This window comes from Colletotrichum lupini, chromosome 5 (genome assembly GCF_023278565.1).
Source record: "Colletotrichum lupini chromosome 5, complete sequence".
Lineage (NCBI taxonomy): Eukaryota > Fungi > Ascomycota > Sordariomycetes > Glomerellales > Glomerellaceae > Colletotrichum > Colletotrichum lupini.
In genome coordinates this window covers 4,756,138-4,774,073 of record NC_064678.1, presented here as the reverse complement: position 1 = coordinate 4,774,073, position 17,936 = coordinate 4,756,138, and the positions used below count along the sequence as shown (strand labels likewise).

The window sequence follows — 17,936 nt, the reverse complement described above, 5'->3', positions numbered from 1 at the left end:
GTCAGAGAGTCTGCTTCAAGCCATCAAGAGTCTCTTTCCATTTCAGCCTGCTACTCCCAACGTACTTTCTATCTCTATTCACAAATTTCACTAACCCCCCATAAAAATGCGTTTCTTCCTCGTATTCCTTCTCGCTGCGATGCAGCTCTGCGGCGTCAACGCCATCTTGCGTCTCCAGAAGTGCGGCACAGCGTTTGACAAGAACGTGAGTTTTCCGATCCAAGTGACCTCGAGGCAACTGTCCTGCCTTAGCAAGACTTCTCTCCGGGCAAGGCCCATCTAGCCTTCTGTCTCGTGTGCGCGCGAATCATTTGATGCTAATGGGCGATGTTAGTGGGTGTCGAACTGCAGTCCCACGGATCAGGATGGCTGCTACAAGTTGTGCAGCAACAAGGTAAGTTCTTGCGCCAAATTCCTCCTTACAAAAATGACTCTGTCCTGGGTTGTGTGTGGTTTACAGAGCATTCTTCTGACGTTGAACGTAGTGTCGCACGGCTAGTGGAAGATGGATGGCGAACGGCGCCGACTGCGATTGCTATTGTTAGGAGAGAGACAATCGGAGCGCAGTTTACCCTGATACCCATAGCGTATCTTTTTCTCAATAAAACGAATCACACTTGTTTTGGAAGCATGATTCAGAGCCGGCTGCGTGAATCGACAATCATCACGAAGTCCCCATGCCGTACGCATGCATTCTTGCCGCGACGTTCTTCAAGTGCGCAACGCTCATGACTCTGAGGCCTCCTTACGTGAAGCTACGGAGAAAGTCACCTGGATTCTCTAAATTGGATAAGCAAGCCGATGAATGCATCCCAGAATTGTCCTGCTCTTACGGGCTTTACCATGCACCAGTTCAACGGCATCCCGGCGACAAGGTTCTATTCGGCCGCAGAGTGTCGTTGATCAGCCTTCACTGCTGATATGACTGAAAATGACGCACCGTGTCATACAAGGTCAACTTCCACCTCCTCTTCTAATACCTGCCGCCCTTCACAGCCGAGAAACCGACACCTATACCCCAGAGAATACCATGCAGGTCAACCAAGATTTCGAAAGCAAGGAAAGAGCTAGAAACTTCTAAAGAGACATTGGGGTACTTTCAAACCCGGTGCGCCTTCTTATGTTTCATTTAGCGAGACCTGTGCCGCACGTCGCGACACCGGCGTCGACAACTCATAACTCACACCACAACCACCCAAAACTAATCACCACCACTCTCTCTTTACGACAACACAAAAATAGGTCATACAGGGCAAAATAAAGACTCCTCGACGGGGAATCGCCATTGTTCTTTTTCTCGTTCAGGCTTACGTTCTCGTCGGGGAGCATCTCGATTTTGGTTTCCATCTTGCATCTCGATGGGGAGTCGAGTCACAGCACATGCAGCTTACGTCGATAGACTGGCAACGTGACTACTCGAAATCGGGCAAGTAACAACCTGAACCAAATTTTACGTTTTTGATTAATGTTTTTGAAACTGCGAAGAACTCGTTATGATCCTCCGGGCAATTAATGGTCTCTTCTCCTAGCTGAATTCACTTTCTTTCTTTCTCATCGCTGTCGCTCAACTCCCGGACCTAAGCATATGAATTCAGAGGTACCAAAAAACTGATCCCTCCTACTCTAGGTAATGACGGGACAGCTGGCCGTGGCAATCTTTCGTACAACCAACTTACTCGATCGTCAAAAGTTGTGCTCATTACTTGCCAGTTGGGACGCACTCCTTGAGAACAACATAAAAAGGAAATCCCTAGTGCTCGTATTGAATTTGCCAAAGGTCTTGATCTAACGTGATATTCAACGGCAAACCTCCTTCATCCCATTGGCTCTGCCGTACTATCTCATCGTCACCCTATCGTCGAGTCGATTCTCTCAATCCAAATCTCTGATTAGATGACAAGGCAGGGCCATTCGATCGGGGCAGGAGGAGTTCACACTCATGAAATGGGGTCAAGAAGAGGCCGAACAAACAATTCGACCGCGGCCCCCTCATCACCATATCAAGGCAAATACCACCCAAAGCTCTTAAACTCATTCCAAAACCCGACTCAAGTACTACCAAGCTAGCATCAAATCTGACCGATGAGGTTTTTGAACAACGGAGCTCCGTCGGGGAGACGACACGTCGCGATCAAGATCAAAATTGAGACGAAAGAGAGAAACGCTTGGGCTCTTTAAGTGCAAGCCTCTGAGGCAAGGTCACCCCTCACCTTCTCCCATATTTAGAGTTAATAGGATTCTGAGACCTTTCCAACAGAAGTGATTTGGAAGTAATCTAGCGAATTGTGGAAGAAGTTCAGATGATAGGGTTGCGATTCATCGCTTTCGCCGGATGAGATGTCTGTATACCCGAGGCTGAGATTGAGGTGTTCTACTCTTCACATGCTGCCAGTTGTCAATGGGATACAAACCCAATGTGAAGAATGGGTGTTCCATTCTGTAATCAAGTTGTGAGAGTTAGGAACTTTCTTTGCCTCGCCTTGGTTCACATCCTACCCAGGATTAACATGTCTCCGGCAGGGGTTTGAGTTCTTGACGAATGAACTGTGGAAGATATTGTGAGGGACTGAGAATAATTTGCGCATTGCTTCGAAAAATTAATCTCAATGAGTAGCGGGAAAATCAGAAGGGCGTCAATACAAATCGAAGTCTGCCTTGGTAGAATATCAAAATGCAAGAATCTACGTGGGCTTTAATACTGGGCAGATTGACCTACCAGCTTCTCGAGTCTGAACTACGGAGGCTTCATTTTGGCAGAGACTCCTTAGATTTCAGTGTTCTCATGCTTGCTTTCAGAGAGCTGATTGTCAATTCAATTTAGTTCCCGCGGAGGCACCTGAGTTGTTATCTCTGGGTTAATTCTCCTCGCAACTTCGAGGTTCGCATCAAGGATTCCAGCTGCACCCTAATCGAGACCATGTGGCTGTCCACCGTGACTAGCCTCCTGGGACACCTTACTTTACAAAAAGGGAAAGAATGGAAGTTCTCTTCTGAAGCACGGTCAACCAAGACCTCGTGTTCGGGGCGGGGGGTGGGGGCTGGGCCGCCCGCATGTTCGCCCGCTCATCGACCTTCCACCATAGGTCTCGGCGCCACCACCGAGTCATCCCGTGATCCGTCGTCGCGGCGACGACGAGATCCCGTCACCGTGGACCGGCTTTTATTCAGTATCGAATAAGAGAAAACATACGATTTTCCAAGAGACATCAAAGTGAACAGGGCAGAAGCAAGGGCAGCGGCGGTGGGGACCAGACATCGTGTTACGCAAGCTAGTGACCGAGCGAACGCTGGAAGGAATCGGTTTCAGATGATTCGGGAAACCTGACTTTGCGGGGTGGTTTAGTGTCGAAAAAGCAGACTAGGCTGTTGAAGCACAGAGTGTGTGTTGTGATCAAAGCGCGCCGAGGAGGCCCAGCCTCGTGGTTTGCCGGGTGTCAGAGCAACGGTCGAAATGCCTTGGGGATGTTGACAGCAGCCAACATCATTGTCTGCAGACAATTGAGGTAAGTACTGTCCACACGTATCCCGCCGGACTGGTTACCTTGGTTAAGGAGCACGGAGCCGTGGAGAGTCCCTTGCGGTGATCAAGTTTTCGGATGGAAAATTCGGGCCCTGGAAGCGGGAAATCGGAGTCCTAAAAGTGCCGTATTGCCGTGTCGCGAATGACTTACCAAATGATGCCTTAGTTGAAAGCACTGCAGGGCTCTCGGGCTTTCTCAACATTCAATTGTTAAACACCGAACCATCGAGGACTCGGACCTGAGAGCGGGTCCTCCGGCGGTTGCCCCGATATCCCCACATTTACGGGTCATGAAGTCGGCGATCCGGTCGGAGGTTGCTCATCGGCGCGGAGACTCCAAGAAGCGCCGCTCAGAGGTCGGGTGATCGACTGAATCAGGCGACAATTTTCCATATTGATCCAAGACACTAGGCGCCACTGGTGGTCAGCAGTCTCATTGTTTCGACGTAGCACCTTGAGAATTGTCAGCCAGCCCTCCGATCCATAGGTATTGGCCATCATCCTTTGGCTGCGTCAACCAATGCCCTGCAACCCCAGGGCCGTTAAGCGATGAGGCCGTCAGCTGGACGCTCTCCCCGCTGTGGTATGGCATCGATAAGCAACAGGCAATCCAAGTAAGCTGAGTGTTGAATGGACCAACTTCTCTTTGTCGTCAGCCACAGTGGTGAGGACGTGGACCAGGGGTTCCTGCAAGGTTCGGTGAATGATAGACGCTAGGGGCGGGATGCTCCCCATCCATCCACTCACGAGGCAAGGCTTGGCCGCTAGGCGGCGCGCTCAGCAATATTTCCGTCTAGGGCGCATGCACGATGCTGAGGTGTGCATCAGCCTCTGCGTTGCATCTGCGTCTGGGTACTTTCCACAAGATGTTGTTGCCTTGAAAGAGGAGCCTTTAGGTAACTTCGCCAGGGTCGTCAGGAAGCTGGATATGTCGGGCTCGGCACTCAAAATAGGCGGTGTCCAGGGGGAGCATCAAGCTGACCGTATTTCTGGATGTTGACGCCTCCACTAGTATTAATGTTCAGCGTCGATTGCTGATTAGCCGTAAGCCGTCAAACAAGATGATTGTCTCTGTTGGAATGCACAACTTCGCTAGCTGCATTGAAATGCAGTATTTCTTGGGCGCCTGGCATCGAGTAACTTGAGCCACCAACATGGGTTGTACAACACGAGTATCACTTAAACTCATTACTGGACTTGGATGAGATACTGAGGCTCTGGGCCAGCGGTGTTGGGGAAACTTTGAAAACTTTTTGCTGTGAGGACGCCAGCTTTGTTGCACCAAAGTAGTAGAGCTGGGCTCACTGAGGTACTTCATGCTCCGTCTGAGATGACTTGAAAGATTTCGTTAATAATGTAGTTGAGTGACACCAGCCGTTGAAGCTTAGTTAGCAGGAAGAAGAAACACAGCTCAGGCTGGCGACAGGGTATACAACGAGCTAGGACGGTCCGGTCGAAGCGAGAGGCAGCGACGAGCTAGACGGAAATATGGGCAGCGAGGATTGCAGAAACAAAGAGAATCATCAAAGAGAGAGACATTTGGTCTTCTATGATCCGTGCATATGCGTGTGTAGAATCCCTCTGCTAAGTGGCTCAGCTGTTGAGTAAGGCCTGGGGTAATCAAGCGTTTTCCCAATTCATCCAGCTCAGCTTTGCTTAGGCTGCTCCAATGTGCAGGATTCTCGAGGCCCCAAAGCAGGTTTGACGTGTTCTCCGAGGGATCTTTTCTTACCTGCATGAAGTAAAAGAGGCTCGCAAGGTCTGGCTCAAGCCAACACTTTTCTCCATGTAATGGTGGCGGAGGTACCTCAACCAGCATGTGTAACGCAGAACTGTAGACAGACGCCGCGGTACTGGCCCGTGCCGTTGAGAAGCTTCGGCAGCGCGATTTTGGCCAGCCGATCAAGCGGAATCCACGGGCGGATGTGTCTTGGATGGACGGAAACCTCTAAACGCGCTGTTCGGACCAGGCTGGCGAGTGACAAAATTGTATGCTGTCAAACGAGTAGCCATTCTCGGGCGGATGTCAGGGGAGTTGAATAGTGGTGAGTGGGCCATCAAGCGAAGGGAGAAGTGCCACTAGGCTGTTAGTCCAGGGCATGCTTGACAAGCCGGGGGCCCGGAGCTCTTGTTTACGTGCTAGTTAGGGCCATGTCATGACAAGGCATGTCGCATTTAATTAGCGGGCAATCAGATGGATGGTCGATCTGGGTCAAGGATGCCGGGGGTTGTTGCAACGGCATCCAAGTAATAGTGCTGCAGGTGCCGAAGTGGTGGTCGCATCTCGCCTTAGCCCTTGGATGGTGTGGCTTACGGGCCACCTGAAAAGCCAGGGCGCCGTTCTGTTAGACTGTACGGATGGTCGTGTTCGGTGAGGTGGATGATCGCACTCCACAACGACAAGAAGTGAATGTCGAGTACTGAGGAGACCGACTTTGCGATTGCAGACGGCAGAGAAACTGCTGGTCTCACTCGTGAACTGTATGCAGTGCCATGAACTGGACATGGCCACATGGGAGGCATGGACACTTTAGGTGACGTCGGCGTTTCTATTGCGTGATATTCAGAGATCATCAAACCCGCAAAGTGTGCCAGACGCGGATGAAGTCCGTGGCCTTGTCATTCCTGTCAAACCGATTGTTCATAAAGGTTGAAACTTCTGATCAGGTGAATCTAGTCGCCATTACAGAGCCAAAGAAGCGGTCCACGGTCTTCGAAGGGGGTCGCAATGAACGGACTGGGCGGGCCGGAAACTCAGTGTTTTCTGTTCGAAACGGATACAGGTACTACTTCTGAAAATAAAGTAGAAGAGGTCAGTGACACGAACAGACAAAGTGGTGATGTAAGCTATAGGCGACGAAGGTCTCGGACTCGGACTCAAAGAGGGCAACCTTGAAAGCCGGCCCAATAGTAAGATGGTGCCGGTCAAGGTAGGTTTCGTGAACGGATAGAACCCACTAGGATCTTCGGCTGGCAACAAGTCGGTTAATGGTGCCGTGGTCGATCACTGATCTGTTGATCCCCGACTAGGTACTCGTACGGATACAATCCCTGTGTTGCCGGCCTGATCACGACGGTTTTCGTAGTTGAAGCTTGGTTGCAGTCCCCTGGCCGCCGTTTTGGCGTAAGTGTAGTGGGACGATAAGGACAAACGGACTGGAAGGTGAATCTGATGCTACTGCAACTAAGGTAAGGCGCACCGGTCCAAGAAGGACCAAGCCTCTTGGACCGACGGTAAGTGCAGCTGCAAGCTGCTTCCCAATGCTCTTTTCTATTTTGAGGGTGGGAAAGGGGAACGGGGAAACGGGAGAAGAGGGGCCCTCAGGTTGGAGGGGAATACGATCCCGCCAGCGCTAATGCGGGAGGAAATTTCCCATCTCAGGGCACTTGGCTCTCCTCCTTCTCAACCATCTCCACGTAAGGTAAGGTACGGAGTACTGAGCTACCTACCGACTGCCTTAGTCTACGGATGTATGGGATGCTGCCTTCAGTACCGTGGTAAGGTAAGTAAGTATCTTACTCAATGGAACTGTGGGAATGAACTAAGAGTCTCAGGCATAAGCATATCCTCCGATACGTACCGTCATCCGTCCCATTGCCTAGAACGTTTCCTCCAACAACAACAACTTTCACCTTACTCGGACGCTTCCAAGTTGACAATGTCTTCATCCATACACGCTTACTCGCACGATCCCGACAACGCACTGCTTACATGCGCATGGGCCAACGCCAGCAAGGCAAGGCAGTATGACTACAGCTGGCTTGTGCATATTCCCTGCCCTGCCATGTTGGCAGCTTGGCTCTGCTGCGCCCATAACCAACTTTCGCCCCAGCTGAATCAGAAATCTACGGGTTTCAACATGCCAGTGCGGTACTCGCGAGGTCGTCTGTCTAGTCTGATTCAGCCAACGATAATCCCGGCCGGCGGTCTCTCTTCTTTGTTCCTTAGCGCCAGCTCATCATTGGCCTGACACGTTTCTTGCAGACCGCGATGCCACTACAGCGGCCGGTGTATGTATCCTGACCATCCACAGAGAGGGACGGGAATCAGACAATACCCATACACAGGCACACCCGTGTGGCGTACACTCTCAAATGGTCGTACCTTTCACCGCAGCACAGAAGCCTTGTCGTACACGGCAAGGCCCAAAAGTTTCCGAATTGAAAGTCAAGTGGTCACCGGAAGGCACTTGGAACCCAATTCTTGACCATAACGGCAGCACAAATGGACTTTTTTGGGCCTAACACCAAGACCTGGTTCACCTGGTTCAACAACCCCAATCTTGGCTCTCCCACGAGACAGATCCACACACGTTGAGGTAATCCACACTCTTCGACGCCACCGCAAAGAGGTTTAGGATACTGGTAGCAAATTCTTGATTCACTTCTCATCCAACGTCTGTTTGTTGCCGAGATGACGGAACTGCACATTGCCCGCGTTCGCGGGCTTCTTGGGACGAAAAATCCGGCGGACGGAATCCAGCGACCATCCCATCTCACCAGAGCGTTCCTTTCCTCGGCTCTAGATTCGCACAAAACGACGGCCCAACCTCGAGAGGGTAAAGTCTACCGCCATGACGTCGGCATGTACCTGAGCGCTTCGGCCGAACTAGACTCGCAACCTCGCGCTTTCCCCCTACACCCACAACTCGAACACTGACTCTTGAAAGTGGGTGGTAGCTTGCTCCTGCGCAGAGAGTGGTCTGCTTGCCGAAGAACCGTCTTACGCTTCCTTCGACATGGGCCGGAACTCTCGTTCTCGCAAGGCGCCCGAGTCAAACTGTTGTGGCCTGCAAGTTCAGCCTCGACGGATTGCCTATCAAGTCGCTGTTTAAAGATCTCTTATGAGGTTTTGTCTCTTCATGACCAGGGATTCGCGCCAGCACTTCCTGCTGTGTTCCTTGTAGCCTCCCCGGTTCATTTCCTTACCCTGCAGAAAGCCCTTCTTGCATGGTGGCGTATAATCACCACCCAATTGTAGACATATCCAGTGATTGTCAACTATTCTCATCAACTCTTCTGCTTAGCTAGCGCACCCCGGATGGCACCAGGGCTTTGGTCAACCGCATATTGAGCACGTCTGATGACCCCCTTGCTTTCTTGTGAGAGGTGTAACCTTAGATTGCTCATGCACTTCTTTCCCTCGCGTACAGCTCACGAATTTCTTCTTTCAAGTGCTCAGGAATACACGGCCGTGTTGCCGGTGTCTCAAGAGCCCCGAGTAGATAGTCACCGGCCCTAGTCATGGATATTGACTGTTGTCCCGACACTCATTCGTCTGAGGACCTGCCATACCGTGCTCTCTCGTGCCCACCTGCCCACGAGTTGATCATACGAACCATCCTAGATAGCCTTGACAGGGTCTCGTCCCCCTCCCCTAGCTCGCTGCATCTAACGGACATCCGATCATGCATCGAGCTAGTCCCAAGCTGTGGCTTATACGCCTGGCCATGCCCGACTCCAATACATGCCATGTGCAAGCAGTCAGCACAACGCCATATGTCATCCAGGCCGCCGTTCTGCTCCGGTGGCCCGTCTCGCGTCGACCGAGCATCGATCGACTTTTGGCAAACCCAAGCCCGGCACCATGTCAGAACATCACCTCTACCAAGCAGCCGGGGCCGGCCAGTCCAAGAGAAGGCTGCAGCGTCCAGATTCCACCCTTCCCACGCTCTGGCCATCCAAATCCTCCTCGTGTCATTCAGCCTGTATAAGTTCTCTTGCTCTCCCTCTTCGGATTATGATACGAGATCTTACTCTTCACTCGCGCCTTTCCCTTCCCTTCTTTCCCCCTGCATTCGTACTTCCTTCCTCCACTCGTTCGCCGGAAGAGTAACCATAATTACTTAATTTTCACTCGCTAGACCAGGTCTGTCTAGTCTTGAGTGCCCAATATGTTGCGGTCTCTCTTCGCCTTGGCTTGGGCCAACACTGCCCTTGCCGCGACTGTGACCTACAACTGGGAGGCCACTTGGGTCAACGCTGCCCCTCTCAATGTCTCAAGGGCTGTCATTGGTATCAATGGCCAATGGCCTTGCCCCAAGATCGAGGCCACTGTGGGAGACACCGTCGTTGTTCACCTTACCAACAAACTTGGCAACCAGACCACCGGTATTCACTTTCATGGCATCGACCAAGTCAGCACCAACTGGATGGACGGCCCCAGCATGGTTACTCAATGCCCTCTCCCTCCGGATATGACCATGACGTACTCGTTCACTGTAAGTCAAATCAACACGAAGATCTGGTCCTTAGAGCGTAGCTAACCAAATCATATAGGCTGATACGGGCGGTACATACTGGTGGCACTCCCACAACATGGGCCAGTATCCCGACGGCATGCGTGGTCCCCTGATTATTCACGACCCGGCGGACCCCTATGCTGGGCAATACGACGAGGAGTACATCCTGTCTGTTTCAGACTGGTAAGTGCTGCATGAGAATGCGAGTGAGACTTCTAGACTAATTCGATGCAGGTACAACTCGGAGACCATTCCTCTAGTACAGAACATGCTGCTTCCGTCCAACACTCGCTTCGCGCCCCCTATCCCTGACAACATGGTCGTCAACGATGGACTCGGCGCCAAGTTCAAGTTCGAGAAGGGAAAGACCTACCGCATCCGCATGATCAACTTCGCCGCCTTTGCTTCCTTCATGATTCACTTCGACTCTCACGACATGAACGTCATTATGTCCGATGCTGCCTACATCAAGCAGAAGACCTCATACATGCTGCGCATTGCTCCCGCTCAGCGTTATGATGTTCTCATCAAGTGTATTGACCGCGATAACCGCAACTATGGTTTCCTCATCGCCGCCGATATCAATCGCGACTACAGCAATAAGGACTTTGCTCAGAGCTGGCCCTTCAACTACACCGGACAACTGGTCATGTTCCCTGACAGGGCCTTCGGTACCGACGTTGTCAAGGAATGGCGCCCGTCTGACGATGCCGTCTTCGAGCCCTATGGAGACGTTGCTATCCTCCCTGCCGCCACCAAGATCTTCCAGTACGACTGGGCGTTCTGCTTCGACAAGAACGGCATCCCCCGCGCTTGCGTAAACGGCACCCCCTACGTCGACCAGAAGGTGCCCACCCTCTACACGGCTTCCACCACCGGCGAGAACAACACCAACCCCCTCGTCTACGGTGCCGTCCACCCCTTCATCGTGAACTACGGTGACATCGTCGACATCGTCGTCAACAACAACAACGAGGCCAACCACCCCTTCCACCTCCACGGCCACCACTTCCAGGTCGTCAGACGCCCCGCTTCCGGCACGGGCGTCTGGCCCGGCGTCGCCCGCGCCCGCCTCAACCAGAAGCCCCCGCGCCGCGACACCGTCACCGTCATGGGCAACTCCCACGCCGTTCTGCGCTTCGAGGCCAAGAACCCTGGCGTCTATCTCTTCCACTGCCACATTGAGTGGCACGTAGAGATGGGTCTCACCGCTACCATCATCGAGGCTCCTGAGAGGCTCCGCAACCTCACCATCCCTGATGACCACAAGGCTGCCTGCCGCGCTCAGGGCATCCCCACTGCTGGCAACGCTGCCGGTAACACGGCCAACGTGCTTGACCAGACTGGCATGAACCTCGAGCCTTTCCCCACGTACACTGGGTAAGTTTTCTCCCCTTCCTGTTCGTCAATAGCGTTTCGATCTCTTTCAGAATTCTTGAAAACTGACACTCTGCCGTAGTGCCACCTACAACCCTCCCGCCTCGCCGCCCACCAAGCGTTACAACGCTCCGGCCCACCCTCCTGCTCAGCTCCGTGGACGCACCATCCGCCGCACCGGTCTCTCGAAGTAATAGAGACCTGACACCTCATCTCTCCTATTTTTTCTTCTTTTCTTCTTTTCCTGAATGGTACTTCCAGTACCGTTCACGTAAATAGTACCCATGATGCCATGTGGATATGCATAGGACTTATTGTTTTGTCGGAGTTGATGACGATGATGATGCAGGGGGACGGGTGAGGGTGGGTGATGAGAAGGTTCATCCGGGCTAATATGTAATAACGGCCGCTCTACTACGAGCGACTTCTTCCACTGCCTCTACTTTCACCCATCCGTCTCGCTCCCCTTGTGGTGTGGCGTTTGGTAGCGCCGAAGTTTGGCACGGGAGGTCTGACGATCCTGGCAGATTGAGATGATTTCCTTTGAGAAATTTAGATGATGGGGACGTTGGAGGTATTAAAACATAAATAGGTGGGAAAATATGGGGATAATGAGAAGGAAGTTGTTGACTCTCGCCATCTTGACTTCTTGCAGTGACCATGAATTCTCTTGGCTTGTCGAACTTTCAGAGCTTGAGCCATGACCGCAGCAGTGAGCCGTTAGAACCTGTCTCGTTGCCCTTGACAGGTATGTGTGTGAATCGGTTGGACTCTCTGGTCTGCAGAAGTGAAGAAAGCAGAACAGGTAGGGTATGCCGGCGCGAAAGTTCGGATGGTATTGACGCATGTCGATACTGTTGATGCCGAGGCTGGTCGGTCATACGGCGGAGCGTGAACAATTTCGATTCCCCAAAGACCTCGACATCTCCCCAATCATCAAAGATTTGGGAAAGATGGCAGTGGAGCGTCCAACGAACTCCGCAAGACCTAATTCTGTGGCGTAGGTAAGGCTGTCAAGGTTCGGATGGGCGAGGAAGGAGTATGCGGTCTGGTTGATCAGCCCACGTCTTCATATTTCCCGAATCTTGTTGAATGTTGCCGCCTGATATTCACCATATTCCTCAAAAAGGAAGACGCCTCGGATTTTGTCGGAATGTCCGTCCCAGAACTGTATAATCTCATAGAGACTACAACGAAAAACGGAGACAGAAACTGGGAGAAGGACGCCAGACAATGACGTGCCCATTTCGTACGATTCCGCATTTCTTAAGGGTTTGAAACGAAACAATCAGAGGTGAAGGAAGGGCAAAACACGCAACTCTGCGTGCCAGGACTTCGATGGAAGCTATTATGAGGCAAGAAAGCATTGGTTTCCGGACGAACACCACCATGTAGAACGACGAACTCGCCCCCACACAGCAGACAGTCAGTCATGTCGCTGTGAAAGTGCGTTCCATCGCCATGTTTCGGGGGATATTTGTCGTGAGAGTTTTTGTGAATGAGTTCATATGGAAGGAGGAGGCAAGGAGAACAAATCCCTGGGATGAGGTCCACTGAGTTCCTTATAAAGTGTTGTTTGGCGAGCAAATCTTGTGCAACTCTATGAGCTAGTTTGCGCGCATTTAAGGCAGATTCTGATCGTGAGAGGGAGCGCGTGCACTGTGGCTCCGGCGTTGGTGTGTGTGCAACCACCACTGACGCGGTTGAACCGTTCTCTGCAATGTGGCGTTGGCGGGAGTCTTTTCCGTACAGAAATCTAGTCTGAAAAGACCGAGGAGAGAGAGTCTTCGCGGATGTTGCCGAGAGTCGACCCTTGAGAGCTTGGCTGGTCTGTGAAGCTAGCCTCAATTGGGTGGGTGATGCTAACAGGCCTCACATCGCATGCCAGGTCGGATCGACGCGGAGGTGGTTTTGGTGAGAAGAAGACGCAGGATTTGGGGATCTTGATAGACTGTGAGGATGAATCTGATGCCTGGATATTGTTCCGGGGGGTTTTGAGTCATAGATCAGATGTTAGGAGTTGTGATGGCTTTCGTGGACTTGGTGCAAGTGGCAGACCCATTTTGTCGGATTGAAAAGTGGTAAATGTCGTGAGATAAATCGAGACTTCCGTCCCCACGACTAATTTGCCGTGCATGAGAGGGAGCCGTGATGAACTGGCCATGAATTATCGATACTCGGCACAGAAAAATTCCCTAGCCCCTTGATTGTTGCCGTTATTGACGTACTGAGTCCAGTAGCCGAGCAGTATCCTCAAGGGCAAGAGGTCTCCTCCATCCAAGAAACGTCTCAGGCGGGGTCCTGAGAGTCGAACAGCGATCCAAATTCTCTCTTTTGAAGACGAAATCAGAGGAGGGAGGGATTACGGATGAAGATGAGGAACATCGTCCACTTCGCAGCGACCCGTTGCCGTCTGCTCATCTTGCACGAACGAATTTGAGAATGCCTGGGAGGCGTGGCGTAGCTTTGCGGTGCCGGCGTGATTTCCAACCATTAGTTTCTGTTTCAATGCAGAGAGGGAAAGTATCCGAGGTAGCAGCATAAAGCTTCGCGGTGATGTAGCTGGAAAGCTGATGTGATGATGATCGATGATCAAAGATATTCGAGAATCATGAGAGAAATGGTATCATCGTGCGTAGTATCTGGGACATCATTGGCAGGTTGAGGTTCCATACTTCTTCGGGATGGGTAGATGAGAGATAAGGGAAGTAATAGCGAATAGGATCAAAAGGATGAAAGAGATAAAAGTCGATGAGATGGTAGCCGCGATACTGTGAGATGCCAGCTACAAAGGAGGTCGAATAAGGGGGGGGGGGGTATTTCGAAGAACGAAGGATACAACAACACAACAAAAAGAGTAGAAGAAAGATGGAAAGAAGCGATTGGTAATAGGACAGTTTTGCCACCCTACCTCGAGTTATATACCTTTGATCTTCACTGCAGGAAAACAAGACCAAGGGCGCGCGGTTCGGCGTGCCCTACCACGCCAGTGCAACCTCCGTGATCTGCATCTCTGGAAACCCGATGCAGACCTCTCTGGACCTCTAATGGGCTGTTGCTTGCCCTACGGTGTATGCGTGTGTCCATCTGTACTAGACCTATGTGTGCCTGTGTATATGTGTGTGTGTGTTCCATCTGGCGCCCCCTGCCTACATCAGAACATGCACCGTCATGTCTCGGACATGAGAGAGGCCAATCCACACCAAGCACACACTCACAAGTACGTGTAACGCAAAAAAAAGACAAGAGGAAGAACAAGGCTTCCTCGCAATAAAGTTTCCGATGCCCAGCGTTGGGGGCGGTCAAGTTCCTGGAGCACGGCATGGACGGTGGCCCTACACATACGAGGAAGGGAAGTAAGCAGAGATCAGCCTTTGCCCTTCGGTGATGCAACGTGATGAAATTAACAATATCCACGGACAGCTCAAAGACCGCGAGATGACCAGGGGACGGAAGCGTGGGGACGACGAGCTTCGCCCAGTCCATCCCGAAGATAAGAAAGTGAGTGGAGGGAATGTTTTGAGATATCCCCCACAGCTGAGAAGAGAATGATGCCGAATCGTAATACCTTCCCAGTTCCGGTCAACTTGGTTGGATACTAAGTATGTGATAGGCTCAGAAATGGCAGTAAGAAACCCGAGACAAGCTTAGAAAAGTTGGGAAACACAAAAGAGCAGGAAGGATTCCGGGACACGACACCGGAGAGAAACGGGAATCCATCAGTCCCTTCCCATTCGTCACGTTCCTCTCAACAACCTGTCTCGCAACCGGAGCTGACGCATGTCATCCCGCAGCGGCACCGAAGAAGCTTGACCGCTTTCCCATCTTACCTGCTCTCTTACATGGCTGGTAAGGTTTGGATTGAGGAAAGATGAGAAGGGGGGAGCGGACTGTACGCCTTGATTCTGATGAGAACTGTGTATCATTGAGATAGCAAAAGAGACACAGAGGGAGTAGAGGCAGGGGGGGGGGGGGGGGCAATAACACGGGAAACAAAACACGGCCATGCTCCCCCAGAGAGAAGATGAACAACCAGCATCCATGGGGTTCTTCCCAAACTCTGCCCCAGTTCGCCGGAACCACGAACTGGCTGACACAGACTGGGCTGGCCTGACCCGAACATGACCGGTTCCCATCTCCACGGGTTCGAAGAAAACGAAACCTGACAAGGGGAGAGCGGGAAGACGGGAAGACGGGAATCTAGCGGGATCCGTCGAAGAACCCGTTTGAAACATTCAAAGCCGTGACAGTTGCTAAGAAAAGACAGGAAAAGAAGAAAAGGAGGCCTTGGTGGTCGTGGTCCGTTCTCTCTCTCTCTCCGTAGTTTGGGTCTCGGGAAGATATCACCACATCACTGGGGGGGGGGTGTCTTCTTGCCTCTATGATCCTTGAAAAAGGGCGTGGGAAGTTTTGTAAGCCAAGTAACATAACAAGGAACCAGAGATGAAGAAACCACGGTCTCTCTCGGATGTAATTTGGATCCAAAAGATAGCACGTAATCAGGTTCGGTCTCGTTTCCGCTGCTCATTCGCGGGGTACCACAACGATGGGATTCGAGGTTCATGTTCCAAGGCCCAGAGGTCCAAAGGAAAAAAAAAAAAAACAGAAAAAAAGAGGGGATGAAAACCAAGAAAAGAGGTCAACCCGGGGAGGCAGCCCAAGTGCCTCGAGACACAGAGACAGCAAGAAGAGAAAGGGAAGAAACAGAGTTGACAGCAAAAAAAAGAACTCTCGTCAGCAACAACGCCCCCTCAATCCCAACTCTTGATTCGTTCAAAGACAAAGTGCGTGAGACATTGGCTGCTTGTCCTCGTTCGTTCGTCTCTTACTTTTCCCCATGTTCGTGTCAGAATCTGTACGCCTCGGGGGAATGGGCTGAGCGCAGGCGCGCGGGCGGCGGGGCGTGTGTAAGCCCTGGTAACCAAGCACCAGCCAAAGTGTACGTATGCGTATGTGTGCGTACGTGTGTATGAGTGCAGGCTTGCAGGACTGGACATACGGTTTCTGCGTGTTCGTCCAATTGCAAAGAACGCTGCAAGGCAGTGGGCACGACCATGTTTATCTTTTGACTTACATGGCTGTTGCTGCTCCTGCTGCTGGAGGGTGAGGACGGGCAGTCATACATAGACACACAAGAACCAAAGACACACAGGCAACTAGAGAGACGCACACACAGGGAGTGCTTGTATTCGATGCGTTATGATTCTTGATAAGCAAGACAGCCAAATAGACACATTCGATAGTCCGTGGGCTACGGACACTTTCGGACTTAGGAGGGGGGTCTGCGTCCAAGATACCCTCAACGGCTTGATGGACTTTCGGTAATGTCCAGATCGGATAGATCACAACATTCTCGGGGCTTTGATAAGAGTGCTGGATGAGTATTGTGGTATCCGGGCTCTAGAGTTGACCCGTTTCCCGTCTCGAATAGAAGTAGCGGCTTTCTTACATGCTGATTAAATAGAGAACGTGAGTAACATGCCAACTCTGACAGAAACCTAGTCCTAGAGCTCCGTGTAGAGCAATGGCGGCATAGTAACTAATCAAGGGATCTTGTTCGTGATGGTAGACCCAAATACTAAGCAGCCAGGGCACGTTGTGTCTTCACATGTACATCGTAGGTTTACGAACCTTTGAGGAAGAAGTTTGAGCAATCCCAGTCCCCCGGGACTCGATAAACCTCCAACGGTCAAGACAAGTCAAGAGAGGAAGAGACTCCTGGCGCAAGATCTCCTGATCCTCAAACGAGATCTTCTGAATGTCCCGACAACTTGAGATCGAAACAAACGAGACGAAAGAAAAAGCCCAAAAGCATACATAACTCTAGAGACTCAACAGCAAGCGGCCAGCATCATTCAACCGAGATGTGTCCCCCGAGCCGAGCGGCATAGGAGTAAACCGCAGGCTTGGAGCCGGGAGAAACGCCGTTCTCGTCCGTTCGTCCCATGCCCTTTCCCGACGTAGGGCAGAAACTGGGAAGAAAAGAGAGGCCCCCCGTACCAAGCGGCGCCCCGGCACCACGGGAACTTGGATAAAGTTGGATCTGGCAGGAGCCAAGATGCATCCTGCAGAAGGAGGGGCGTGTGAGATCCACGAAAAGCAGGTTGTTATTCGTCTTATTCCGTGGCCCTGGGGGGTATAACGATAAGTTTCTTGTCTGGAGAGTCAAAAGTCCATACAGAGCTGGGACAGGATGTAAGTATGCATATGGAAGCCATGGCCAGGAAAGAGAGAGGGAGCTCTGCACGCCCGATGTTCGGACAAGCATGCGCCAGCCAAGGACCGAAGTTCGGGTGGTCAGACAGGAATAAGACGCCCGATTTCAAGATTGTGTGGGTAGTTGTGAGAATATGCCCGTTGATGGGGCTGAAAGCTTATGCCTGGAGTTGAGTCGCTGGTGGACAGCGAAAACAAGCCATGCTCATGTCCTCATAGGACCGAATGCGCTTCCTGGGTCAGGCCCTCTGAGACATGGGGAACACAGTCAGAAGCAGAAAACAAGGTAGAAGACTACTCCTTGAGAGACTGTATGGCGGTTCCACTAACAAGGGGCGGACAGATAAGGCTGATGAAGAAGCTGCTGGACAACGTAGCATCGCCAGACAACTGCAACCTAGAGGCGCAGGCCTTCTCCCAAACTGAGCCTCGGCAGAAAAGAGGGAATATGCAGCCACGTCTATCATTTTCGTGTAATAGTCCACTCGGATCGATCGGTTGACATACTAGAGGAAAGCCCCGAAGGCCACAGATTTGGCCTCTCGGGTATGGCGCCAGCTTGGGTCGTTATCAAGTTGCTT

The 17,936-nt window shown here is 51.8% G+C and overlaps 3 protein-coding genes across 3 annotated transcripts; 2 read left to right on the top strand and 1 right to left on the bottom strand.

The window, feature by feature from the left end:
* Positions 1 to 106: 106 nt before the first annotated feature.
* Positions 107 to 545, top strand: CLUP02_10836 (uncharacterized protein; the record flags this gene model as incomplete). The annotated part of the gene is made up of 3 exons (XM_049289808.1): positions 107 to 205; positions 335 to 394; positions 486 to 545. 3 exons carry the CDS (start codon positions 107 to 109, stop codon positions 543 to 545), a joined length of 219 nt encoding a protein of 72 aa, XP_049146953.1.
* An 8,869-nt stretch (positions 546 to 9,414) lies between these two features.
* On the top strand, positions 9,415 to 11,333 carry CLUP02_10835 (multicopper oxidase; the record flags this gene model as incomplete). The annotated part of the gene is made up of 4 exons (XM_049289807.1): positions 9,415 to 9,741; positions 9,800 to 9,945; positions 9,997 to 11,142; positions 11,222 to 11,333. 4 exons carry the CDS (start codon positions 9,415 to 9,417, stop codon positions 11,331 to 11,333), a joined length of 1,731 nt encoding a protein of 576 aa, XP_049146952.1.
* A 1,562-nt stretch (positions 11,334 to 12,895) lies between these two features.
* Positions 12,896 to 13,633, bottom strand: CLUP02_10834 (uncharacterized protein; the record flags this gene model as incomplete). The annotated part of the gene is made up of 3 exons (XM_049289806.1): positions 12,896 to 13,111; positions 13,368 to 13,440; positions 13,506 to 13,633. The coding sequence occupies 3 exons, from the start codon at positions 13,631 to 13,633 to the stop codon at positions 12,896 to 12,898; spliced, it is 417 nt and encodes a 138-aa protein (XP_049146951.1).
* Positions 13,634 to 17,936: the final 4,303 nt, after the last annotated feature.